The sequence below is a fragment of the Cinclus cinclus genome, chromosome 34 (genome assembly GCF_963662255.1).
Source record: "Cinclus cinclus chromosome 34, bCinCin1.1, whole genome shotgun sequence".
Taxonomy (NCBI): Eukaryota; Metazoa; Chordata; class Aves; order Passeriformes; family Cinclidae; genus Cinclus; species Cinclus cinclus.
The window spans coordinates 565704-588761 of NC_085079.1; the positions used below are offsets into that span (position 1 = coordinate 565704).

Below are 23058 nucleotides of genomic sequence, written 5' to 3' on the forward strand. Positions count from 1 at the left end.
TCTCCAGGCCCCTCCTGACCCCCCCCCAGCCCCTCAGGGCACCCCCCGCACCTGGGGGCCACTTAAGGCGGGCTCGGGGTCGCCACCGAGCCGGCGCCGCCCGTCGCCATGGCAACGCCGCCGGAAAATTCCGGCTCTGCGCGCCGCGGGCTTGCTGGGAAACGTAGTCCGGGGTTTCATTGCGGGCCGCTATTGCCGCGCGGTGCACGCTGGGAAGTGTAGTCGCTGGTTCGGCAGTCGCTATTGCAGCCGGCGGCGCGCGGTGCCCGCCGGGAGTTGTAGTTCCTGGCTCCGCCCCCTGGGCCTCGGCGCCATAATGGCGGATCCGCCGGAGGAGGCGGGGGGCGGCCCGGCCGTGAGTAGGGGGCGTCTGTAGGGGATCTAGGGGGTCTGGGGGAGGCTATAGGGACTGCCCTATGGATCCTAGGGAGACCGGAGGGGGAGAAGGTGGGGGAAGCTAGAGGCTGTAGGGCGGCCATAGGGGTTTACGGGCGGGCGGTTCCGGGGTCCTGAGAGGAAATATCGGGGGGCTGTGGGTGCGTGTGGGGCCGGGGGGCTTCAGAGGGGTCGTGAGGGGACACTGAGAACTTGGGGTGGTTCTGTGGGGACCTCAGACAACTTGAGGGGGGTCGGGCAGAAGGTCTGGGGAAGGTTTGGGGGTGCCGTAAGGGCTGGGGGAGGTTTAGGGGGGGGGTCTGTTAAAGCCTGGGGGAGGTTTTGGGACTGCCATAAGAGCTGGGAAAGGTTTTTTTTTGGGGGATCCATATGGACTGGGTGAGGTTTTGGGGGTCTATAAGGACTGGGGAAGGTTTGGGGGGTCCACAAGAGCTGGGGGAGATTTTGGGGGTGGGGGGTCCATAAGGACTGGGGGAGATTTTGGGGGTGGGGGGTCCATAAGGACTGGGGAAGGTTTTGGGGGGGTCCATAAGGACTGGTGAAGGTTTTGGGGGGGGGGGGGGTCCATAAGGACTGGGGCTCCCACAATTCCTTCCAAGCCCCATCCCGGGGGTTTTGGGGGGGTCTCACTCTTTCCCCGATTTCCCCCCCTTCGCCCTCCCAGGAGCCCGGGCCGGGGGTCTCGGGACCCCCCCGGGGGCGGCAGCGGCTCGAGGCTCTGCTCAACCGCAGCCTCCGCATCCGAATGTCGGACGGACGGACCCTGGTGGGAGCGTTCCTGTGCACGGATCGCCAGAGCAACGTGATCCTGGGATCCGCCCAGGAATTCCTGAAAGCTGCAGGTCCTGGGGGGGGTTCTGGGGGGTCCTGGGGGGGGTTCTGGGGGGGTCCTGGGGGAGTTTGGGGGGGGGGGTCCTGGAGGAGTTTTTGGGGGGTTATGAGGGCCTGAGGGGGATAGGAACGTTTTTAAGCTCGGACCAGCAACGTGATCCTGGGATCCGCCCAGGAATTCCTGAAAGCTGCAGGTCCTGGGGGGGGTTCTGGGGGGTCCTGGGGGAGTTTGGGGGGGGGGTCCTGGAGGAGTTTTTGGGGGGTTATGAGGGCCTGAGGGGGATAGGAACGTTTTTAAGCTCGGACCAGCAACGTGATCCTGGGATCCGCCCAGGAATTCCTGAAAGCTGCAGGTCCTGGGGGGGTTCTGGGGGGATTTGGGGGGGTCCTGGAGGAGTCTGGAGGGTCCTGGGGGAGTTTTTGGGGGGTCCTGGAGGAGTTCTGGGGAGGTTATGAGGGTCCTGGGGGGGGGTTGGGGGGGTCCTGGAGGAGTCTGGAGGGTCCTGGAAGAGTTTTTGGGGGTGTCCTGGGGGGGTTTGAGGGGTCCTGGAGGAGTTTTTGGGGGTCCTGGGGGGGTTTGAGGGGTCCTGGGGTGGGGTTGAGGGGTCCTGGAGGAGTTTTTGGGGGTGTCCTGGGGAGGTTTGAGGGGTCCTGGAGGAGTTTTTGGGGAGGTTATGAGGGTCCTGGGGGGGTCTCTGTAGGGTTTTTGGGGGGTTTTGTTTGGGATTTTTGGGGTGCTCCAGCTGCCAGAACGGGATCCTGAGCTGGGCACAGAAACTCCTGAGGGGGTCTTTGGGATTTTTTTTTTTTTTGGGGGGGGTGGGGGAGCCTAAAGGGACCTGTGGGGATTTTGGGGGGGGGTCTGAACCCCCCCTTTTTTTTTTTTTTTTTTCCTCTCCAGACGCGTTCCCAGGCAGCGAACCCCGAGTTCTGGGGCTGGCCATGGTCCCCGGGCACCACATCGTGTCCATCGAGGTGGAGCCCCCCTACCCCTGAGGGACCCCAAAAACATCCGGGGGACCCCCCCAGTGCCTCAAGGAGCCCAAAACCTTGAGAGAAACCCCCCCCCCCCAAAAAAAAAAAAAAAAATCCATGTGGAGCCCCCCTCCCCCCCAGGACTTTGAGACCCCTCACCCCAAAATGTTCCTCGGGGGTTTGGGGGGGGTCCCCAGGGTGCCATTAAAGCCCCCTCCCCACCCCAGTGATGTCCCCGTGTGACGTTTGTGTGTCCCCCCCCTCCCCCCACTGTGTGTGGTGGGAGACCCCCCCCAATTCCTGAGGCCCCCCCCCCAATTCCTGAGGCCCCCCCCCCAATTCCTGAGGCCCCCCCCCCAATTCCTGAGCCCCCCCCAAATTCCTGAGACCCCTCCCAAATTTCCTCCCCAAAATTCCTGAGCCCCCCAAATTTCTTTTTCCCCCCACAAATTCCTGCCCTCCCCCCACCCCCATTTCCTCGGACCCCTCCCCCACTCCCTCGGACCCCCAAAATCCCCCCCCCCCCCCCCCCCCAATTCCCGCCCCTCCCCCACGGAGCCGTCTGGCTTTGCCATTAATTTAATCTCAGGTACAAAATAGCTTCTGGGTGGGGGAGGGGAGAGGGGGGGAACACCCGCCCCTCCCCCACCCCCGAAAACACCGGGGGGGTCCCGGTGAGGGGGAGGGGAAGGGGGGAGGGGCACACGGGTGGGAGGGGGTGGTGGGGGGAGGGGCGGCCGCAGGGCCCAGCACCATGATGGGGGGTGGGGGGTGGGGTGAGGGGGTGTTGGGGGGAGGGGGTGAGAACCCTCCCCTCCCCCCACCCAAAGGTCAGGGGTCACCGGGGGGGGGGGACAAGGGGGGGGTCACCGGGGTTACAGTGACCAAAAATCCCCCCTCCCCCACACCAGACCCCTCCCCCCCCCTCCCCCTTTCCCTGGAAGTCGGGGACCCCCGGCCCGACCCCCCCAATAAATAAAGCGACCCCTCCCCCACCCCTTCCCCGCATATAAATTAAAAAAGAGAAGGAAAAAAAAAAAAAAAGAGAAAATCATTTACAAAAACAACAAAAAAAAAAACCAAACAAAATGAGGCTCGGGGAGGGGGGGAGGGGCACCCCAAGGCCCCTCCCCCCGCGGGGGGGGGGGGGGGGGTGGGCTCTTGCTGCCGCACCCCCCCCGGGTTTTTTTTTTTGGGGGGGGGAGGGGGTAGCACAGGCCCCTCCCCCCTTTGCACCATGGTTTTGGGGGGGAGCCCCTCCCCCCCCTTTAGAGACCTGAGCCCCACCCCGGGAAGGGGGAGGGGCGGAGCGGGGGGAGGGGAGACATAGACCTCCCCCCCCCCAAAAAAAAAAAAAAATCCCCTCCCCCACCCCTCGGCTCGGACCCGTATTGGGGGGGGGGATGGGGGGAGGGGCGGCTGGTGGTGGGGGGCGGGGGGCGAGTTTTTGGTTGAGTCTTGGCAAGGGGGTGGAAACCCCCCCCAAAAAAAGTGCCCCTTCCCCCATCCCCCCCCCCTCCCCCAAAGCACCCCTTTGTGTTGGGGGAGGGGCACAAACTCCCCCTAAATTTGAGGGGGGGGGGAGGGGTCGGAGCCGAGCCTCCCCCTCCCCCCTCTGAGTTCACAGACACCCCCCCCCCCCCGCCCCCCCTAAAATTTGGGGGTGTTTGGGGGAGGGGTGGGAGCAGAAAAACCCAACCCCCACCGCGGGGGGGGGAGGGGCTCTGTAAATTCCTATAAATCGGTATTTTTTGTATAAAATCGGAGTTTTTCCACCCAAACCCCCTCCCCCCGCGGTGGGGGAGGGGCGTCCTGTCCATCCAGACGATTTTTTTGGGGCGATTTCTCCGCGAATAAATAAAAAGTGTTCGTGGGGGGAGGGGCGGGGGGACACCCCCCCTGTCCCCCTCTGTCCCCTCCCCCACCGTGGTGTCCCCTGGGGGGGGGGGGGGGCAGGGGGCTCAGGGGCCTCATCTGGGGGTCGGCGGCGTCACCTGGGGGGGGGAGGGGTCAGCTCAGCACCCCCACCTCGGGGACACCGGGAGGGGACAGTGCCCACACTGGTGTCACCTGGTGTGCAGGTGTGTCCCAGATGTCCCCAGGTGTGTCCCCACTGCCCCCAGCTGTCCCTCCAGGTGTGTTCCCCAGGTGGATCCCGTTCCCCAGGTGTGTCCCCACTACCCCCAGGTATGTTCCCCTATGTGTCCCCAGGTGTGTCCCTGTCCCCAGATGTGTCCCCAGGTATGCCCCTGGTCCCAGGTGTGTCCCCAGGTGTGTCCCTGTCCCCAGGTGTGTCCCCACTGCCCCCAGGTATGTTCCCCTATGTGTCCCCCATATTCCCCAGGTGTGTCCCCATGTGTGTCCCTGTCCCCAGGTGTATCCTCCCCCTGTGTGTCCCTGTCTCCAGGTGTGTCCCCACTGTCCCCAGGTGTATCCCCAGGTGTGTCCCTGTCCCCAGGTGTGTTCCCCAGGTGTGTCCCCACTGTCCCCAGGTGTGTTCCCCAGGTGTGTCCCTGTCCCCAGGTGTGTTCCCCAGGTGTGTCCCCACTGTCCCCAGGTGTGTCCCTGTCCCCAGGTGTGTTCCCCAGGTGTGTCCCCACTGTCCCCAGGTGTATCCCCAGGTGTGTCCCCACTGTCCCCAGGTGTGTTCCCCAGGTGTGTCCCCACTGTCCCCAGGTGTGTTCCCCAGGTGTGTCCCTGTCCCCAGGTGTGTTCCCCAGGTGTGTCCCCACTGTCCCCAGGTGTGTCCCTGTCCCCAGGTGTGTTCCCCAGGTGTGTCCCCACTGTCCCCAGGTGTGTTCCCCAGGTGTGTCCCTGTCCCCAGGTGTGTTCCCCAGGTGTGTCCCTGTCCCCAGGTGCGTCCCCAGGTGTGTCCCTCACCAAGGTGAACCCATCGTAGATCTGCATGAGCTCCTCAGTTTTGTACTGCTCCAGGACGATGACGCCGGCCAGGCCGCCCCCGCGGCGCCGCGCGCAGCCCTCGCAGTGCACCAGGTACGTGTTGCGCCCGCCCGTCTCGCTGGTCACAAACAGGATGTTGAACACCTCCACCTGCGGGGGCAACGGCCGGCGGTGTGGCCAGGGATGGTCAATGGTCAGTGATGGTCAGTGGTGAGGGATGGTCAGTGGTCAGTGATGGTCAATGGTCAGTGATGGTCAATGGTCATGGTCAGTGGTCAGGGGAAGGGTCAGTGGTCAGGAATGGTCAGTGGTCAGTGGTCAGGAATGGTCAGTGGTCAGGGATGGTCAGTGGTCAAGGTCAGGGGGAGGGTCAGTGATCAGGAATGGTCAGTGGTCAGGAATGGTCAGTGGTCAGTGGTCAGTGGTCAGGAATGGTCAGTGGTCAGGAATGGTCAGTGGTCAGTGGTCAGTGGTCAGGAACGGTCAGTGGTCAGGAATGGTCAGTGGTCAGGGATGGTCAGTGGTCAGGGATGGTCAGTGGTCAGGGGAAGGGTCAGTGGTCAGGAATGGTCAGTGGTCATGGTCAGTGGTCAGTGGTCAGTGGTCAGGAACGGTCAGTGGTCAGGAATGGTCAGTGGTCAGGGATGGTCAGTGGTCAGGAATGGTCAGTGGTCAGGAATGGTCAGTGGTCAGGAACGGTCAGTGGTCAGGAACGGTCAGTGGTCAGGAATGGTCAGTGGTCAGTGGTCATGGTCAGTGGCCAGCGGTGTGGCCAAGGACACGCAATGGCCACCAACAGTGTGACAGTGACATGGCCCAAGATTCCCCATTGTGCCCATGGCCAAAGACAACGACAGGGCCACCGCAGGGACAAGGACAAGGACAAGGACACTGCAGGGACACCTCACGGCCTTGGCCACGGACACCTCCAGGCCACCCGCGCTGTCCCCAGTGTCCCCAGTGTCCCCAGTGTCCCCAGTGTCACTCACGTCACACTCGTTGCAGTAGTACGCCGGCTCGTCCTTGACGCGTCCCTGGTACGCGATTTTCTTCCCCGCGCGCACCAGGCTCTCGCGCTGCACCTGGCAGTGCTTGATGGACTGCAGCAGGCAGTACCTGCCGTGGGGACAGCGACACCGCGTCACCCGTGTCACCTGTGTGTCACCTGAGTGTCACCTGAGTGTCACCCGCCGTGGGGACAGCGACACCGCGTCACCCGTGTCACCTGTGTGCCACCTGTGTCGCCTGAGTGTCACCTGAGTGTCACCCGCCGTGGGGACAGCGACACCGTGTCACCCGTGTCGCCTGAGTGTCACCTGAGTGTCACCCGCCGTGGGGACAGCGACACCGCGTCACCCGTGTCACCTGTGTGCCACCCGTGTCGCCTGAGTGTCACCCAGCACAGGAATAGGGACACCACTGTCACCCGTGTCACCTGTGTGCCACCCGTGTCACCTGAGTGTCACCTGAGTGTCACCCGCCGTGGGGACAGCGACCCCACGTCACCCATGTCACCTGAGTGTCACCCACTGTAGGGACAGGGACACATGTTGTGACCTGTTTGTGACCTGTGTGTGACCTGTGACCTGTGTCACCCACCGTGGGGACAGGGACACCTTTGTCACCTGTGTGTCACCTGTGTCACCCACCATGGGGACAGGGACACCTGTGTCACCTGTGTCACTGCTGTCATCCACCATGGGGACAGGGACCCCACTGTCACTGCTGTCCCCACCACAAGGACACCGTCGCCAGTGACACTGTCGCCCACTGTGGGGACACCAGGGACCCACCCACTGCCACCCACCATGGGGCACAAAGCCACCAAATCCCCCTTTCCTGCCATGTCCCCATCCCATATCCCTGTCCCTGTGTGTCCCCAGGTGTCCCCAGGTGTCCCCAGGCTCACTTGATCATCTTGTAGAGGTCGGGGTCACTGATCTTGACGGTCCTGGCCACGTTCCAGGACACGTGGATCATGGGCACGATGGATTTGACGTTCTTCACCTCGTTCCACTCGTAGCGCTCCAGGGCCAGCTGGTACTGGTACGCTGGGGACATTGGGGACATCATTGGGGACATCATTGGGGACATCACGGCCACCGCACCCCCTGACCCCCCCCCCAGCCCATCCTCAGGATGCTCGGCGGTCCCCACGTGGCGGTGCCGTGTTGTCACCTGTCCATGGTGTGTCCCCAATGTTCCCGCACTCGTGTCCTCATGTCCCCACGTCCTCCATGTCCCATCACCTCCCCCCTGTCTGCCGTGTTCCTCCCATGTCCCCGGTGTCCCCAGTGTCCCCAATATCCCAAATCCCCGCCATGTCCCTAACCCGTGTCCCCAATGTCCCCCATGTCCCCAGTGTCCCTAACCCATGTCCCCAGTGCCCCCAGTGTCCCCAATGTCCCCAGTGCCCCCAATGTCCCCAATATCCCCAATCCCCCCAATGTCCCTAACCCATGTCCCCAGTGCCCCCAGTGCCCCCAGTGTCCCCAATGTCCCCAATCCCCACAACCCCCCCCATGTCCCCAACATCCCCCATGTCCCCCCCGTGTCTCCTCACCGGTCAGTGGCCCCACGTTCCAGGCGATGTTGTCCCCTCAACATCCCCCATGTCCCCGTGTCCCCCCCGTGTCCCCCGTGTCCCCTCACTGGTCAGTGGCCCCATGTTCCAGGCGATGTTGTTGTCCCCTCAACATCCCCCATGTCCCCGTGTCCCCCGTGTCCCCTCACCGGTCAGCGGCCCCACGTTCCAGGCGATGTTGTCCCCTCAACATCCCCCATGTCCCCGTGTCCCCCCCGTGTCCCCCCCGTGTCCCCCGTGTCCCCTCACTGGTCAGCGGCCCCACGTTCCAGGCGATGTTGTCCCCTCAACATCCCCCATGTCCCCGTGTCCCCCCCGTGTCCCCCGTGTCCCCTCACCTGTCAGCGGCCCCACGTTCCAGGCGATGTTGTCCCCTCAACATCCCCCATGTCCCCGTGTCCCCCCCGTGTCCCCCGTGTCTCCTCACCGGTCAGTGGCCCCACGTTCCAGGCGATGTTGTCCCCTCAACATCCCCCATGTCCCCGTGTCCCCCCCGTGTCCCCCGTGTCCCCTCACCTGTCAGCGGCCCCACGTTCCAGGCGATGTTGTTGCACCAGCCCGTGGCCTGCACCCAGTGCACGGTGCCGGCGTTGATCCACACCAGGTCCCCGGGGCGCTGCACGAACCGGTACACCGGGATGTTGGAGCGGTACAGGTCCTCCAGGATGGGCCACCACGAGCCCGTCAGGTAGTCCACACCGTGCCTGTGCCGGGGGGCGTGGTCAGTGGCATCTCCACCCACTCCTGGACACGCCCACAGAGCCCCACCCATTCCCTCCCTCAATTAAAAATTCTTCAACGTTGCTGGATAAGGGCGGGGTTGGCCACGCCCTCTGTGTAGCCACACCCATTCACTATCAGGACACACCCACTGATTCCACCCAGGCCACGCCCCAAATAATTAACACTAATTATTATAGGTTGGCTCCTTTATGACAGCCCCACTCCTTTTCACAGCCCCTCCCTCTTTTTAAGCCCCACCCCCTTTTTTGCAAGCACCTCCTCCTTTCCTTGAGCCACACCCATTTCCCAACCCCTCCCTTTTAAGCCCCACCCCCTTTTGCAGGCCCCTCCTTATTCATGCCGACCCCACCCTTTTCCCTAGACCACACCCCATTTCCCAGACCCCTCCCTCTTTTCTTAAGCCCCTCCCCTTTCCCCCACAAGACACTCCCCCTTTCCTGGGCCCCGCCCCCCATTCCAAAGGGCTGGAATGGTCTCTCAGTAGTGTTACCCCATAACCACGCCCCTTTCATGCAGACCACGCCCCTTCACACAAAACACCGCCCCCTTTGTGCAGACCACGCCCCTCTGTGCAGGCCCCGCCCACCTGTCGCAGAAAGCAGAGATGGTTTCCCAGTAGTGCTCGTGCACCGCGAACCACTCGCAGTCACCGGGGCCGATGTTGATGTTCACCGAGCAGAAGTTGTTGTTCTCCTGGTGGCCTGCGGGGGACGCTGTCGTCGTCACAGCCTGTCCCCTCGTGTCACCCCCACTGTCGCGCCCTGTCACCTCGTGTCACCCCCGCTGGGCTGTCCCCAGACACTGCTGCCACCACGTGACTGCTCTGGGCAAGGTGTGCCCAGCTGTCCCCCAGGTGTACCCCAGCTGTCCCCAGGTGTACCCCAGCTGTGCCCAGGTGTACCCCGGCTGTGCCCAGGTGTACCCCAGCTGTGCCCAGGTGTACCCCGGCTGTCCCCCAGGTGTACCCCGGCTGTCCCCCAGGTGTACCCCGGCTGTGCCCAGGTGTACCCCAACTGTGCCCAGGTGTACCCCGGCTGTGCCCAGGTGTACCCCAGCTGTGCCCAGGTGTACCCCGGCTGTCCCCCAGGTGTACCCCAGCTGTGCCCAGGTGTACCCTGGCTGTGCCCAGGTGTACCCCGGCTGTGCCCAGGTGTACCCCAGCTGTCCCCCAGGTGTACCCCAGCTGTGCCCAGGTGTACCCCGGCTGTGCCCAGGTGTGCCGCGGCTCACCTGGGGTGCGGCTGCCGGGCACTTTCATGTAGAGCTGCACAGTGTTCATGCCCAGGATGGTGTGGCCCACGTGGCTCAGCATGTTGCCCGTGGAGGAGACGCGCATGAACGCCGGCAGCTTCAGCAGCTCCTGCAGCTGCGGCTTCCACCTGCGGGGACAGGGGACAGCGATGGCACCTGGAGGGGTGGCACCTGCCACCTGCCCCGCGGGTATCCCCACAGTGTCATTTGAACGCTAAACTCGGCCCCCCACGTGTCCCTGTAGCACCCACAGGTAACCCTGACCCTCCCCGTTGTCACCCAGCTGTCCCCACCCTCCACTGTCACCCAGGGGTGTGCCCCCCACATTGTCCCCCAGGTGTCCCCATTGTCACGGAGGCGTGTCCCCCACTATCACCCAGGTGTCGCCACTGTCCCCCAGGTATCCCCATTGTCACCACCCCTCCACTGTCCCCTAGGTGTCCCCACTGTCCCCCAGGTGTGCCCCCACCACCCCCACTGTCACCCAGGTGTGTCCCCACTGTCGCCCAGGCGTCCCCTCCCTCCCTCCCGTTGTCACCCAGGTGTCCCCACCCCCCCACTGTCACCCGGGTGTCCCCACTGTCACCTCTTGGCGTCCGACAGGTCGATGTTGGTCCCGAACTTGATGATCTGGTGGGATTTCTGGTCGGGGGGGCTGGGGGGGACACGGGGTCACGGGGGGGGCAGGGACGGGGTCCCCAAGGGGGACATGTCACCCCTCCAGGCTTTGGGGACAAAGTGACAACCTGGGGACACCTTGGGGACACCAGGACACCCCTAAAGGACACAGGGACACTTTCGGGACACCTTGGGGACATTGGGACCCTCCCCCAGTGACACCCTGGGGACACTGAGACCCCCCCCAAAGGACACCAGGACCCCCCTGGGGACAGCAGTGGTGGCCCGGGCTGGGGAGGAGGTGACACCTTGTCCCCCCCAGGATGTCCCTAAAGGGGACCTCGGGGTGTCCCCACCTGGGCGGGGTCTCGGTGGTGCTGTCGGGCTCCTCGGCCTCCTCATCCTCGCTGTCCTTGTCCTCCTGTGGGGATAGTGTCACCCCCTGTCACCTCCCCAGGTGTCACCTCAGCCCCGCTGGGTGCTGGAGGACACTTGGGGACACTCCAAAGACAGCCAGGAATTCCAGGGGACATTCTGGGGGCTCCAGGACACACCCCCAGCACACCAAAGGACACTCAGGGACACCAGGGGACACCCCAGGGACTCTTGGGGACACCCTGAGGACAACCAGGGGACACTTGGGGACACCTCAGAGATACCAGGAACACTTGGGGACACCCCAGGGGACACCTGGGGACAAGCAGGGGACATTTGGGGACACTTGAGGACACCAGGGGATACCCCAGGATACCTCAGGAACACCAGGGGTCATCTGGGGACACCCTGGGGACACCCTGGGGACATCTGGGGACATCTGGGGACACCCTGGGGACATCTGGGGACACAAGTCCCCTGTATCCCCCATATCCCCCTGAGCCCTCTGTCCCCTGTGCTGTCCCCGCCGTGTCCCTCACCTGCAGGGACTCCTGGAAGGAGCATACCTGGCACTGGGTATACTGGGACATACTGGGACATACTGGGACATACTGGGGTGTGGTCCCTGCTGTGTCCCCTGTCCCTCAGGTGTGTCCCCTGTCCCTCAGGTGTGTCTCCCATGTCCCCAACATGTCCCCTGTCCCTCACCTGCAGGGACTCCTGGAAGGACGAGGCCTGGTGCTGGGTATACTGGGACATACTGGGACATACTGGGGTGTAGTCCCTGCTGTGTCCCCTGTCCCTCAGGTGTGTCCCCTGTCCCTCAGGTGTGTCTCCCATGTCCCCAACATGTCCCCTGTCCCTCACCTGCAGGGACTCCTGGAAGGACGAGGCCTGGTACTGGGTATACTGGGACATACTGGGACATACTGGGGTGTGGTCCCTGCTGTGTCCCCTGTCCCTCAGGTGTGTCCCCTGTCCCTCAGGTGCGTCTCCCATGTCCCCAACATGTCCCCTGTCCCTCACCTGCAGGGACTCCTGGAAGGACGAGGCCTGGTACTGGGTATACTGGGACATACTGGGACATACTGGGGTGTAGTCCCTGCTGTGTCCCCTGTCCCTCAGGTGTGTCCCCTGTCCCTCAGGTGTGTCTCCCATGTCCCCAACATGTCCCCTGTCCCTCACCTGCAGGGACTCCTGGAAGGACGAGGCCTGGTGCTGGGTATACTGGGACATACTGGGACATACTGGGGTGTGGTCCCTGCTGTGTCCCCTGTCCCTCAGGTGTGTCCCCTGTCCCTCAGGTGTGTCTCCCATGTCCCCAACATGTCCCCTGTCCCTCACCTGCAGGGACTCCTGGAAGGACGAGGCCTGGTACTGGGCGTACTTGGCGATGGTGGTGTGGGAGCGGCTGCTCTCGCAGGGCCACACCTGCCGTGTCCCCGACAGGTCCCAGTTCTGGTCCGAGGGCTGCTGCACCTGAGTGCGAACCTCGACCGCGTGCTCGCCGCTGGCCTCCACCAGGGTCTTGGTGCTGAACAGCCCCAGGTCTGCCAATAAAAAAAAAAAAAAAAAAATAAACAAAACGGAGGGTTCGGGTCATTTTTGGGGGTCACCAAGACTGGGGGGGGGCTGCCATGGGGACAGGGACAAGGACAGGGACAGCCTTGGGTGACCGTGATGGGGGAGATGCCGTGAGGGCAGGTTTTGGGGTCCCTGGGGGGTTTTGGGGTCCCTGGGGGGTTTTGGGGTGACTCACTGAGGCGCAGGGACCCCGCCAGCCCCCGGATGACGGTGACGCCATGGGGGCAGGTTTTGGGGTCCCTGGGGGGTTTTGAGGTCCCTGGGGGGTTTGGGGGTCCCTGGGGGGTTTGGGGTTCCTGGGGGGTTTTGGGGTGACTCACTGAGGCGCAGGGACCCCGCCAGCCCCCGGATGACGGTGACGCCATGGGGGCAGGTTTTGGGGTCCCTGGGGGGTTTTGAGGTCCCTGGGGGGTTTGGGGGTCCCTGGGGTCCCTGGGGGGTTTTGGGGCCCCTGGGGGGTTTTGGGGTGACTCACTGAGGCGCAGGGACCCTGCCAGCCCCCGGATGACGGTGATGGGGTTCTTGGGGTCGGTGCAGAACTGCAGCAGGACGGGCGAGAAGGCGTCGCGCTTGCTCTCCAGCTGGGCGGGAACAGCAGCAGCCAATCAGCGACCGGCGCTCGACAAAGCGACCAATCACAGCCCACCGCCCTCAGGAAGGAGCCAATCAGCACCCGACAAAAAGGACCAATCACAGCACAGCGCCCTCACGCAGGGGCCAATCGCAGCCTGCCACCTTCCCCCCCCGACAACCAGGTAAGCAACCAATCAGGATGGATGGGATTTGTGGTATCAGCCAATCAGGATGGATCTTTCACCAGCCAATGAGGATTCAGGTAGCCCAAGCAACCAGCCAATCAGAGCTGAGATGGTTTGGCTCGCCAACCAATCAGGACTGAAAGCCCATGACCCAGCAACCAATCAGCAGCAGGATTCGCTGGGAAACTTTGCCCCCCACCTATTGGCCAATCAGCAGCAGGGAGGCCCCACCCAGCAGCCAATCAACAAAGAGCTGCCCATGATGGACCAATCAGGAGAGGAGGGATCTAGTCAGGGGTCAATCAACAAAGAGCTGGAATCTGCCAGGGAGCCAATCAGCAGCAAGAATGCCCAGGACCCTTTCTCTCCAATCAGGAGAGGGGACACCCTGGGATTCCCCAGCAGGGAACCAATCAGCAGGCAGGACGCCCTGCTGAGGAGCCAATCAGCAATCAAGAAACCCATTCAGGGAGCCAATCAGGAGGCAGGGGATCCATCCAATGAGCCAATCAGCATCCAGGAGAGCCGGGGAACAGCCAATGAGGACTCACGTAGATGCTGGGCGTGGGGGGGTTGAGTTTGTCCCTCGGGAGCTGCTCCCGGGCGTCGATCCGGGGTTTCACGGATTGGGCGGGACACAGGTAGGACTCGCGGAACGGCCCCTTCAGCCGCGCCTGCCTGCGGGGAGACGTCAGTGGGACCCCAATAAAATGCCCCAGATCCCCATCCTGGAAATGTTCAAATCCTCTGGAATCACCCAAATCTCCTGGAATTATCCAAATCTTGCTTAGATACCCCCAAATTCACACCGTGGAAGTGCCCAAATCCCCTGCAGTCATCCTCAACCTCAGTGGGATCCCCCCAAACCTCACCTGGCTACCCCCAAACCTCAATGGAACCCTCCAAACCTCACCTGGCTACCCCAAACCTCACCTGGCTACCCCCAAACCTCAGAGGAACCCCCCCAAACCTCAGAGGAAACCCCCCAAACCTCAATGGAACCCTCCAAACCTCACCTGGCCACCCCCAAACCTCAGAGGAACCCCCCCAAACCTCACCTGGCTACCCCCAAACCTCAGAGGAACCCCCCCAAACCTCAATGGAACCCCCCCAAACCTCACCTGGCTACCCCCAAACCTCACCTGGCTACCCTCAAACCTCAGTGGAACCCTCCAAACCTCACCTGGCTACCCCAAACCTCAGTGGAACCCTCCAAACCTCACCTGGCTACCCCAAACCTCACCTGGCTACCCCCAAACCTCAGAGGAATCCCCCCAAACCTCACCTGGCTACCCCCAAACCTCAGAGGAACCCCCCCAAACCTCACCTGGCTACCCCCAAACCTCACCTGGCTACCCTCAAACCTCAGTGGAACCCTCCAAACCTCACCTGGCTACCCCAAACCTCAGTGGAACCCTCCAAACCTCACCTGGCTACCCCAAACCTCACCTGGCTACCCCCAAACCTCAGAGGAATCCCCCCAAACCTCACCTGGCTACCCCCAAACCTCAGAGGAACCCCCCCAAACCTCACCTGGCTACCCCCAAACCTCACCTGGCTACCCTCAAACCTCAGTGGAACCCTCCAAACCTCACCTGGCTACCCCAAACCTCACCTGGCTACCCCCAAACCTCACCTGGCTACCCCAAACCTCACCTGGCTACCCCCAAACCTCAGAGGAATCCCCCCAAACCTCACTTGGCTACCCCCAAACCTCAGAGGAATCCCCACAAATCTCAATAGGACCCCCCCAAACCTCACCTGGCTACCCCCAAACCTCACCTGGGTACCCCCAAACGTCAGTGGAACCCCCCCAAACCTCAACCAGGTACCCCAAATTCCTTTCCCCCCCCCACCCCACACTCACTTGCTGGCTCGCACCACCTCGGCGGCGCTGTGCCGGATCGTCAGCTGTGCCAGGGGTAACCCCCGGGGTTCCCCAACTTCCGAAGCCACCAAAGCGTCACCGCCGGCGCCACCACCACCGGCACCGGGGACCCCCCCGAGTCCGGGGATCCCCCCGGCACCCCCGGCGCCGCTCTCCACCTTGATCAGCCGAATTTTGAGCTCTTTGGGGGGCCCCTCCCCGAGCGAGCGCAGCTTCAGGAGATCGGCGGAGCTGACGAAAGCGGGAGGGGGTCCCGACGATGGGGGGGCCGAAGGAGGGTTTTGGGGACCCCCCCCTTTCGTTTCGAGCTTTGGGGGGGGTCCCCCTTTTTCCTGCACGCTTGAGCTTTGCAGGTCGAGCGTGGCCAGCACGGGTCGATCCCGTTCCCGATCCCGTTCCCGTTGTTGTTGCTGTTGTTGTTGTTGTTGTTCCCTCTCCTCTTTTCGGGGGTGGCGGCGCCGGGGGGGTCCCCGGCGGAGATCTCGGTGACGTGAAGAGGGGGGACGGCGGTGACGACGACCGCCACCCCCTAATTTTGGGGGTGTATCCGGGGACGGGGGGCTGGGTCGGCCGGCTTGCTCGGCTAAAGTTTCACAAGCCCGGCTGATCTCCTCCAAAGCCTCGGACTCGCTGCGGGCCGGGGGAGGGGGATGGGACCCCCAGCCGGGGGGTGAGGTAGCGAGCTGGGGGGGTGTGGGGGGGTTTGGGGATGGTGGGGTGAGTTTAGGGGTGCTGCCCCCCACTGCGGAGGGTTTTTCAGAAGGAGGAAGAGGAGGAGGAGGAGGAGGAGGAGGAGGTGCGGGAGGTTTGCTGTAAAACGGGGAAGTTTTGGGGTCGTCCCGTTTGCCGAAGGGATAAAGGCGAGGGGGGTCCGGGGGGTCGCCGTGGCCCGGGGGGGCCCCAAAAGGAGGAGCTTTTGGACGGGCGAGGAGGGGGGGAGCGGGTGGGGGGGGTGGTGGGGGTGGGGGTGGGGGAGGGGCGACCCCCCCCTCATCCTCCTCCTGCCGGATGGACTCGTCCAACATCTTCATGATGTTGGCCAGGCCGTCGGGTAAAATTTTGGCAAATTCGGGGGGTTCCTCGAATTGATCGTCCAAGGGGGGGGCCCCGAAATCGAAGAGGCGAGGGGGGACCCCCGAGGGGTCGGAGGAAGGTGGGGGAGGGGGGGGCAAAGGAGGTGGAGGGGGCTCGGGGTGCGGGGGGGGTTGGGGGAGGGGCGGGGGTGCTCTTTGGAAAGGGGACCCCCGAAGAAATGGGGGGGGGGCTGGGGGCGGGCGCGGGGGAGGTACCTGAGGTATCGGGGGGGTCCTCGGAGAGGGGGGGGTGGCGGTAAGGGGGGGTGGGGAGGGGTCCCCAGCCAGAAATCGCTGGGGGGGGGTTGGTGGTGGTGGTGGGGAGGGGGCTCTTCCTCCTCTTCCTCCTTATCCGGGTAAGGGAAGGGGGGGGTCTGGGGCGCGCCCCCCCCCTTGCTGGTGGTGCTGGTGGGGTCCGGGAAAGATCCTGGGGACCCCCCCAAAGGGGGATCGGCCCCCCCTGCCCCCCCCTTAGGTGGGGGTCCCCCAAAAAGGATCTCGTCCAAGGGGTCTCCCCCCCCCGGATCCTTCAGCCAGGGTAAGGGGGGGGGTGGGGAGCGGGTCCGGGGGGGGGGCGCAGCAGGGGGGAGGGGCGGGGGGCAAGTGGGGGGTGGGGACCCCCCCGCTCGCCCCCCCCGGCCCTGGCGGCTCCGGAGGTTGGTAACGGTGGTCGGGAGCCTGAGGGGACATTTGGGGACAAAGGGGGGGGGGGGAGGAAGGGACCCTGAGTGAGACCCTGAAGGGTGGGGGGGCTCTTCCTGTGTCCCCCCCTCCCCCCGTATCCCTGAACCCCCTTTTCCTCCCTCTCTGACCCCCCAGCCGTGTGTCCCCCATGTCCCCCCATCCCCTCCATGTCCCACTGTGTCCCCGTGTCCCTCCCACGTCCCCATGTCTCCATTGTGCCCCCCCCACTGTGTCCTCATTGTGCCCCCCATGCCCCGCCATGTCCCCCCCATGTCCCCCCCATGTCCCCATTGTGTCCCCACTGTCCCCCCCCATGTCCCCACTGTCCCCCCCCATGTCCCCATTGTCCCCTCCATGTCCCCATTGTCCCCTCCATGTCCCCCCATGTCCCCATTGTGTCCCCATTGTCCCCCCCATGTCCCCATTGTGTCCCCACTGTCCCCCCCCATGTCCCCATTGTCCCCCCCATGTCCCCATTGTGTCCCCATTGTCCCCCCCATGTCCCCATTGTCCCCTCCATGTCCCCCCATGTCCCCATTGTCCCCCCCATGTCCCCATTGTGTCCCCACTGTCCCCCCCCATGTCCCCATTGTCCCCCCCATGTCCCCATTGTGTCCCCACTGTCCCCCCCCATGTCCCCATTGTCCCCTCCATGTCCCCCCCATGTCCCCCCCGTGTCCCCACTGTCCCCTCCATGTCCCCCCCCATGTCCCCATTGTCCCCCCCATGTCCCCATTGTGTCCCCACTGTCCCCCCCCATGTCCCCATTGTCCCCTCCATGTCCCCCCCATGTCCCCCCCGTGTCCCCACTGTCCCCTCCATGTCCCCCCCATGTCCCCCCCGTGTCCCCACTCACGCCGCGGGGGGTTCGGGTGCTGGTGGCGGGGGTCCGGGGGGGTGCCCGGGGGGGGGCACAAGGCACGCAGGCGGTGGGTGCTGGTGAGCGGCTGGGGGGGGCAGGGGGGGCCCCCCCGGCCCCGCTGGCCCTAAGGTCACTTGGGAGGGGGCCCGGGGGGCCGGGGGGAGAGGGGCGGGGGGGCGGAGGGGGGGGCGGCGGGAACGGGGGGGTCACCAGCCGCTGGTCCTGAGGGGGGGACAGAGGGGACAGAGGTTAGAGGGGGGGACAGGGGGACATGGGGGGGGACATGGGGGGGGACAGGGACATGGGGAGGATGGGGGGGACAGAAGTTAAGAGGGGGGGACCGAGGGACACGGGGACAGAGGTTAGAGGGGGGGGACAGGGGGACATGGGGGGGGACATGGGGGCGACATGGGGGTACAGAGGTTAGAGGGGACAGAGGGGACACACAGGGACATGGGACATGGCAAGGACACACTAGGGACATGATGGGACAGAGGGGACCGAGGTTAGAGGGGGGGACAGGGGGACATGGGGGGACATGGGGGGGACAGAGGTTAGAGGGGGGGACATGGGGGACATGGGGGGGACAGAGGTTAGAGGGGGGGGACAGGGGGACATGGGGGGACATGGGGGGGACAGAGGTTAGAGGGGGGACACGAGGACATGGAAGAGGACACAGGGACATGGGGACAGAGGGACACCAGGGATGTGTAGGGGGCACAGAGGGACACAGGGGAGGTGACACAGGGGAGGTGACACAGGGGAGGTGACACAGGGGAGGTGACACCAACTTGGGGGGTCCCACCTGTCTGTCCGGGGGTGCCCCGTGGCGCCGGGGGGGGGGCCCAGGCCTCGGCGGGGGGGAGGGGGCTCCACAGCCCCGGGGGCAGCGGGAACGGAGGGGGGGGGCCCGGGGGGGGGGCAGCGCCCCACAGCCCCCCTGGGGGACAGCGGGGTCAGGGGGTGGCACGGGGAGGGACCCCCTCAGTGCCCCCCCAGACCCATTTAACCCCCCAGACCCATTTAACCCCCCCAGACCCATTTGATCCTCCCCCGACCCTCAGTACTCCTCCAGACCCTTTAAATGCCCCCCCAGACCCCCCCTTAAACCCCCCAAACCACTCAGTGCCCCCCCCGACCCATTTTACCCCCCAGACCCGTTTGATCCCCCCAACCCCCCTTAAACCCCCCCTAGACCCCTTAATCCCCCCCAGACCCTCAGTGCCCCCCAGACTCCTTTTACCCCCCCACCCCTTTAAAACCCCAGACCCATTTTAACACCCCCCCCTTTAAAACCCCCCCAGACCCTTCAATTGCCCCCCCCCCAGACTCCCCCATTTCCACCTCCCCACCACCACTTTAACCCCCCCCTCCCCCCAAATCCCTCAGTGCCCCACACCCCCCCCCCCCAAAAAAAAAAAATTCCCACCCCTCCCCCACCTGGGGGCTGCCGCTGCGGCGCCGTTTGAGGGGGTGGGCAGGTCCTCGGGGGGGGTGGGAGGGGCTGGGCAGGGGGGAGGGGCTGCCCCGCGGGGGGGTCAGGGGGGGCCGCCCCCCCTCTTCAGCTGCGCCCCCCCCCTTTTGGCCTGGAACGTTCTTTTCTGGGGTTGGGGGGGTGGGGGGGGGGGGGCGGAATTTAGGGGGGAGGGGGCGGTGTCACCCCTCCCACCCCATCCCCGTTCCCAGTGTTCCCAGTAAGGCCTGGTCCTATTCCCAGTGCCACACCCCCCCCCCCCCCCCCCCCCCCCCCTCAAATTCCTCTCCACAAACCCCCCGGATCCTCTCAGCCGCCCCCAAATCCCCAAAATTCTCTCTCCAGATCCCCCAACTCCCCTCTAACACCCCCCAAATTTTCCCCCAAAATTCCTTCTCCAGACCCCCTGCGCCCTTTAAACCCCCAAAATTTCCCCAAAACCTCTCAAGATCCCCTCCCCAGCCCCCCAAATTCCCTTTTAACCCCCCAAATTTCACATGAAATTCCCTCCCCGGCCCCCCCCCCCCCGATACCCCCTAAACTCCCCTTCCCAACCACTTTAACCCCCCAATCCCCCCAAATCCCCTTCCCAACCTCTTTAACCCCCCCAATTCCCCCCAAACACCCCCAAAATCCTCTCCCCAGACCCCCCAAGCACCCCCCACTCACCTCGGGGTGCAGCAGGCTCCAGACCTGCTGGAGGGGGGGCAGGGCCCGAGCCCGGGGGGGGGACACAGGGCCCGGGGGGAAACTCCAGAGCTGGGCCTGGGGACATGGGGACACCTCAGGGTCACCCCCAGGGCCATGGGGACACCTTGGGGACATCCCAGGGTCACCTGAGGACACCTCAGGGTCACCCCCAGGGTGATGGGGACACCTTGGGGACATCCCAGGGTCACCTGAGGACACCTCAGGGTCACACCCAGGGCCATGGGGACACCTTGGGGACATCCCAGGGTCACCTGAGGACACCTCAGGGTCACCCCCAGGGACACGGGGACATCCCCAGGGTCCACAGGGAAATGGGAAATGTCCCAGTGTCACCCCTGAGAATGATGTCCCCACCTGCCACCAGCACCTGCTGTGACCCCAAACGTCCCCAGCAGTGCCACAACCACGGTGGCACCAGGGACACAACCCAGCCCCCATTCCTGTGTCCCCTCAATGTCCCTACATCCCACCCATGTCCCCTCATTGTCCCCACATCTCCCCAATGTCCCCTCAGTGTCCCTTCAGTGTCCCCTCATTGTCCCCATGTCCCCCCAATGTCCCCTCGGTGTCCCCTCAATGCCCCCTCACTGTCCCCACATCCCCCCAATGTCCCCTCACTGTCCCTTCAGTGTCCCCTCATTGTCCCCATGTCCCCTCAATGTCCCCTCACTGTCCCTTCAGTGTCCCCTCAATGTCCCCTCAGTGTCCCCTCACTGTCCCCCCATGTCCCCACCTGCTGCAAGCGCCCGATGCGGGCGGCGATGTCCCCGCGGTGGCCACCGATGATGTCCCCTCGGTGGCCAACGTCCCCCCCGTGACGGTGGCCGATGTCCCCTCGGTGACCGATGTCCCCCGGCCGGTGGCCGATGTCCCCTCGGTGGCCGCGATGACGCCCGTGGTGACAGCTCGGTGGCTCCTCCAGCTCGGGGGTGGCCTCGGGGCCGGGGGGGTCCCAGGGCTGCAGTGCCCGGACACAGCCCTGGAGGGGGTCCAGGGGGGCGGGGGGAGCCCGGGGGGGTCCTCTGGGAGGGGACAGGAGGTGACACGGGGACATTGGGGGGGGTGGGGTTAAGAGGGATCTCCCCAAAATGGGGATTTTGGGAGGGGTTTAGCCCCATAGAAATCCCAATAGAGACCCCAAAACATAGCCGGGGGGGGGGGGGGGTCGGTCTGGAGGATGGAGGGTCTGGGGGGGGGGGGGACAGGAGGGGATATTTGAGGGGCTCAGCCCTATAGGGACACCCGAAAATGGGAATATGGGGGGGATTCAGCCCCATAGAAATCCCAATAGAGACCCCAAAGCACAGCCGGGGGTGGGTCTGGGGGCTGGAGGAGAGGGGTCTGGGGGGGACAGGAGGGGACATGGGGACATGGGGACATTGGGGGGGGGGGGGGGGGACGGTGTGGGGTTAAGAGGGATCCCCCCAAAATGGGGATTTTGGAGGGTTCAGCCCCATAGGGACCCCCCAGGACCCCTTTTGGGAGTGGAGGTGGGGGGAGGGTGACACATTTTGGGGAGGTGGGATCTGGGGTCAGCACTTACCCCGGGGGGTAGAAGGCCTTGTGGGGGAGGGGGTGCCCCCCATTTCCGCTGGGGGGGGGCGTGAGGTGGGGGGGCAGCGGAGCCGGCCCGAGGCTGGAGGAGCACCTGAGGTGGGGGGAGGGGAGGTGAGGGGGGAGGGGAGAACCCCCAGGAATGGGGGAGACCACCCTGGGAATGGGGAGACCCCTCCCCAATTATGGGGATCCCTGGGCAGGGGGGGAGCATTTTGGAGGGCATTAACTGGGGGGGTCAGTGCGGGGTCAGTGTGGGGTCAGTGTGGGGGGGGGGGGTCAGTGTAGGGGTCAGTGGGGGGGGGGTCAGTGTAGGGGTCAGTGGGGGGGGGTCAGTGGGGCGGGTCAGTGCGGGGGTCAGTGTGGGGGGGGTCAGTGCGGGGTCAGTGCGGGGGTCAGTGTGGGGGGGGTCAGTGTGGGGGGTCATTGTGGGGGGGGTCAGTGCGGGGTCAGTGTGGGGTCAGTGTGGGGGTCAGTTTGTGATTGTGGGGGTCAGTGGAGTGGTCAGTTTGGGGTCAGTGTGGGGGTCAGTGCGGGGTCAGTGCGGGGTCAGTGTGGGGGTCAGTGCGGGGGTCAGTTTGTGAGTGTGGGGGTCAGTGGAGTGGTCAGTTTGGGGTCAGTGTGGGGGTCAGTTTGGGGTCATACCTGGGGGGTGGCAGCCAGGCCCGGGGGGGGCAGCCGGCCCAGCCCCCGCCGCAGCCCAGGCTCCCCACGGCGAAGGGGTCCCGTCCGGCCCGGCCCCCCAGGGGCTCCACAGCGCGATGCATCGGCCTGGGGGGGGACACGGGGGGTCTGTCCCTGCCCCACGGATCCAGCCCCCAGACCCACTGATCCATCTCTGCCCCACGGATCCAGCCCCCAGACCCACTGATCCATCTGTGCCCCACGGATCCAGCCTCCAGACCCAGGGATCCATCTGTGCCCCACGGATCCCACCCCCAGACCCACTGATCCATCTCTGCCCCACGGATCCCACCCCCAGACCCACTGATCCATCTCTGCCCCACGGATCCCACCCCCAGACCCACTGATCCATCTGTGCCCCACGGATCCAGCCCCCAGACCCAGGGATCCATCTGTGCCCCACGGATCCAGCCCCCAGACCCACGGCAGACCCACGGATCCAGCCCCATAGATATGCCATAAACAGCCCCATAACCCCCAAAACCAACCCCATAGACACCCCAAACCACCCCATGACACCATAAACAAGCCCCCCACTCACCACTCGTGGGGCAGGGGAGGGCTGGGTCCCCCCACGGCCCCCCCGTGGGGGGGGTGAGGGAGCGGCTGCTGGGCCGGGGCGGCCCCTCCCTCACTGCCGCATACACCTGGGGACAGGTACGGGCACTTAGGGGGCAGCCAAGGCCATGGGGGCACTTGTGGGGCAGGGCAGCAGCTTGGGGTCAGCTCCGGGGCACTTCTGGGGCAGCTTTGGGATAAGTTCCACGGGAATTTAAGTGCAGTTCTGGGGCACTTTAACGGCAGTTTTAGGGAACTTTTAGGGGCAGTTCTGGGGCAATTTTGGGGTGGTTTAGGGGCAGTTTTAGGGCAGTTCTGGGGCACTTTAAGGGGCAGTTTTAGGGACAGAGCTGGGGCAGTTTGAGGGCAGTTTTGGGGCAGTTCTGGGACACTTTAAGGGGCAATTCTGGGGCACTTTTAGGGGCATTTCTGAGGCTCCGCCCCGCGGGCGACGCCACCATCACGTGATGCGGAAGTGAGCAGTATTTCCCACGCGCCGCAGGCCCCGCCCCAAGCCCCGCCCCCTCACCGATGCCGCGACGCTCTCCGGGAA

At 64.7% G+C, this 23058-nt stretch overlaps 2 protein-coding genes across 3 annotated transcripts; one reads left to right on the top strand and one right to left on the bottom strand.

The window, feature by feature from the left end:
* The first annotated feature begins 299 nt into the window (after positions 1-299).
* Positions 300-3087, top strand: NAA38 (N-alpha-acetyltransferase 38, NatC auxiliary subunit). 2 transcript variants are annotated; one of them, XM_062512197.1, is made up of 3 exons: positions 300-355; positions 1061-1238; positions 2129-3085. In XM_062512197.1, exons 1-3 carry the CDS (start codon positions 317-319, stop codon positions 2221-2223), a joined length of 312 nt encoding a protein of 103 aa, XP_062368181.1. In that variant the 5' UTR covers positions 300-316; the 3' UTR covers positions 2224-3085. The 2 variants fall into 2 exon arrangements, 1 of the variants encoding a protein (XP_062368181.1); XR_009934103.1 differs by lacking the exons at positions 300-355; positions 1061-1238 and adding an exon at positions 1541-1580 and having other exon boundaries at positions 2129-3087.
* Positions 3088-3838: 751 nt separating this feature from the next.
* Positions 3839-23057, bottom strand: KDM6B (lysine demethylase 6B). Its single transcript, XM_062512161.1, has 22 exons — positions 23035-23057; positions 22489-22594; positions 21909-22034; positions 21253-21357; positions 20443-20731; positions 19668-19763; positions 19111-19125; positions 18330-18464; positions 17515-17746; positions 14885-16325; positions 13569-13695; positions 12735-12840; positions 12020-12225; positions 10657-10721; positions 10269-10337; positions 9662-9810; positions 9018-9132; positions 8204-8391; positions 7013-7154; positions 6093-6219; positions 5083-5253; positions 3839-4196 (listed from the first exon to the last, which is right to left on the bottom strand). The coding sequence occupies exons 3-22, from the start codon at positions 22028-22030 to the stop codon at positions 4173-4175; spliced, it is 3924 nt and encodes a 1307-aa protein (XP_062368145.1). The 5' UTR covers positions 22031-22034; positions 22489-22594; positions 23035-23057; the 3' UTR covers positions 3839-4172.
* Position 23058: the final 1 nt, after the last annotated feature.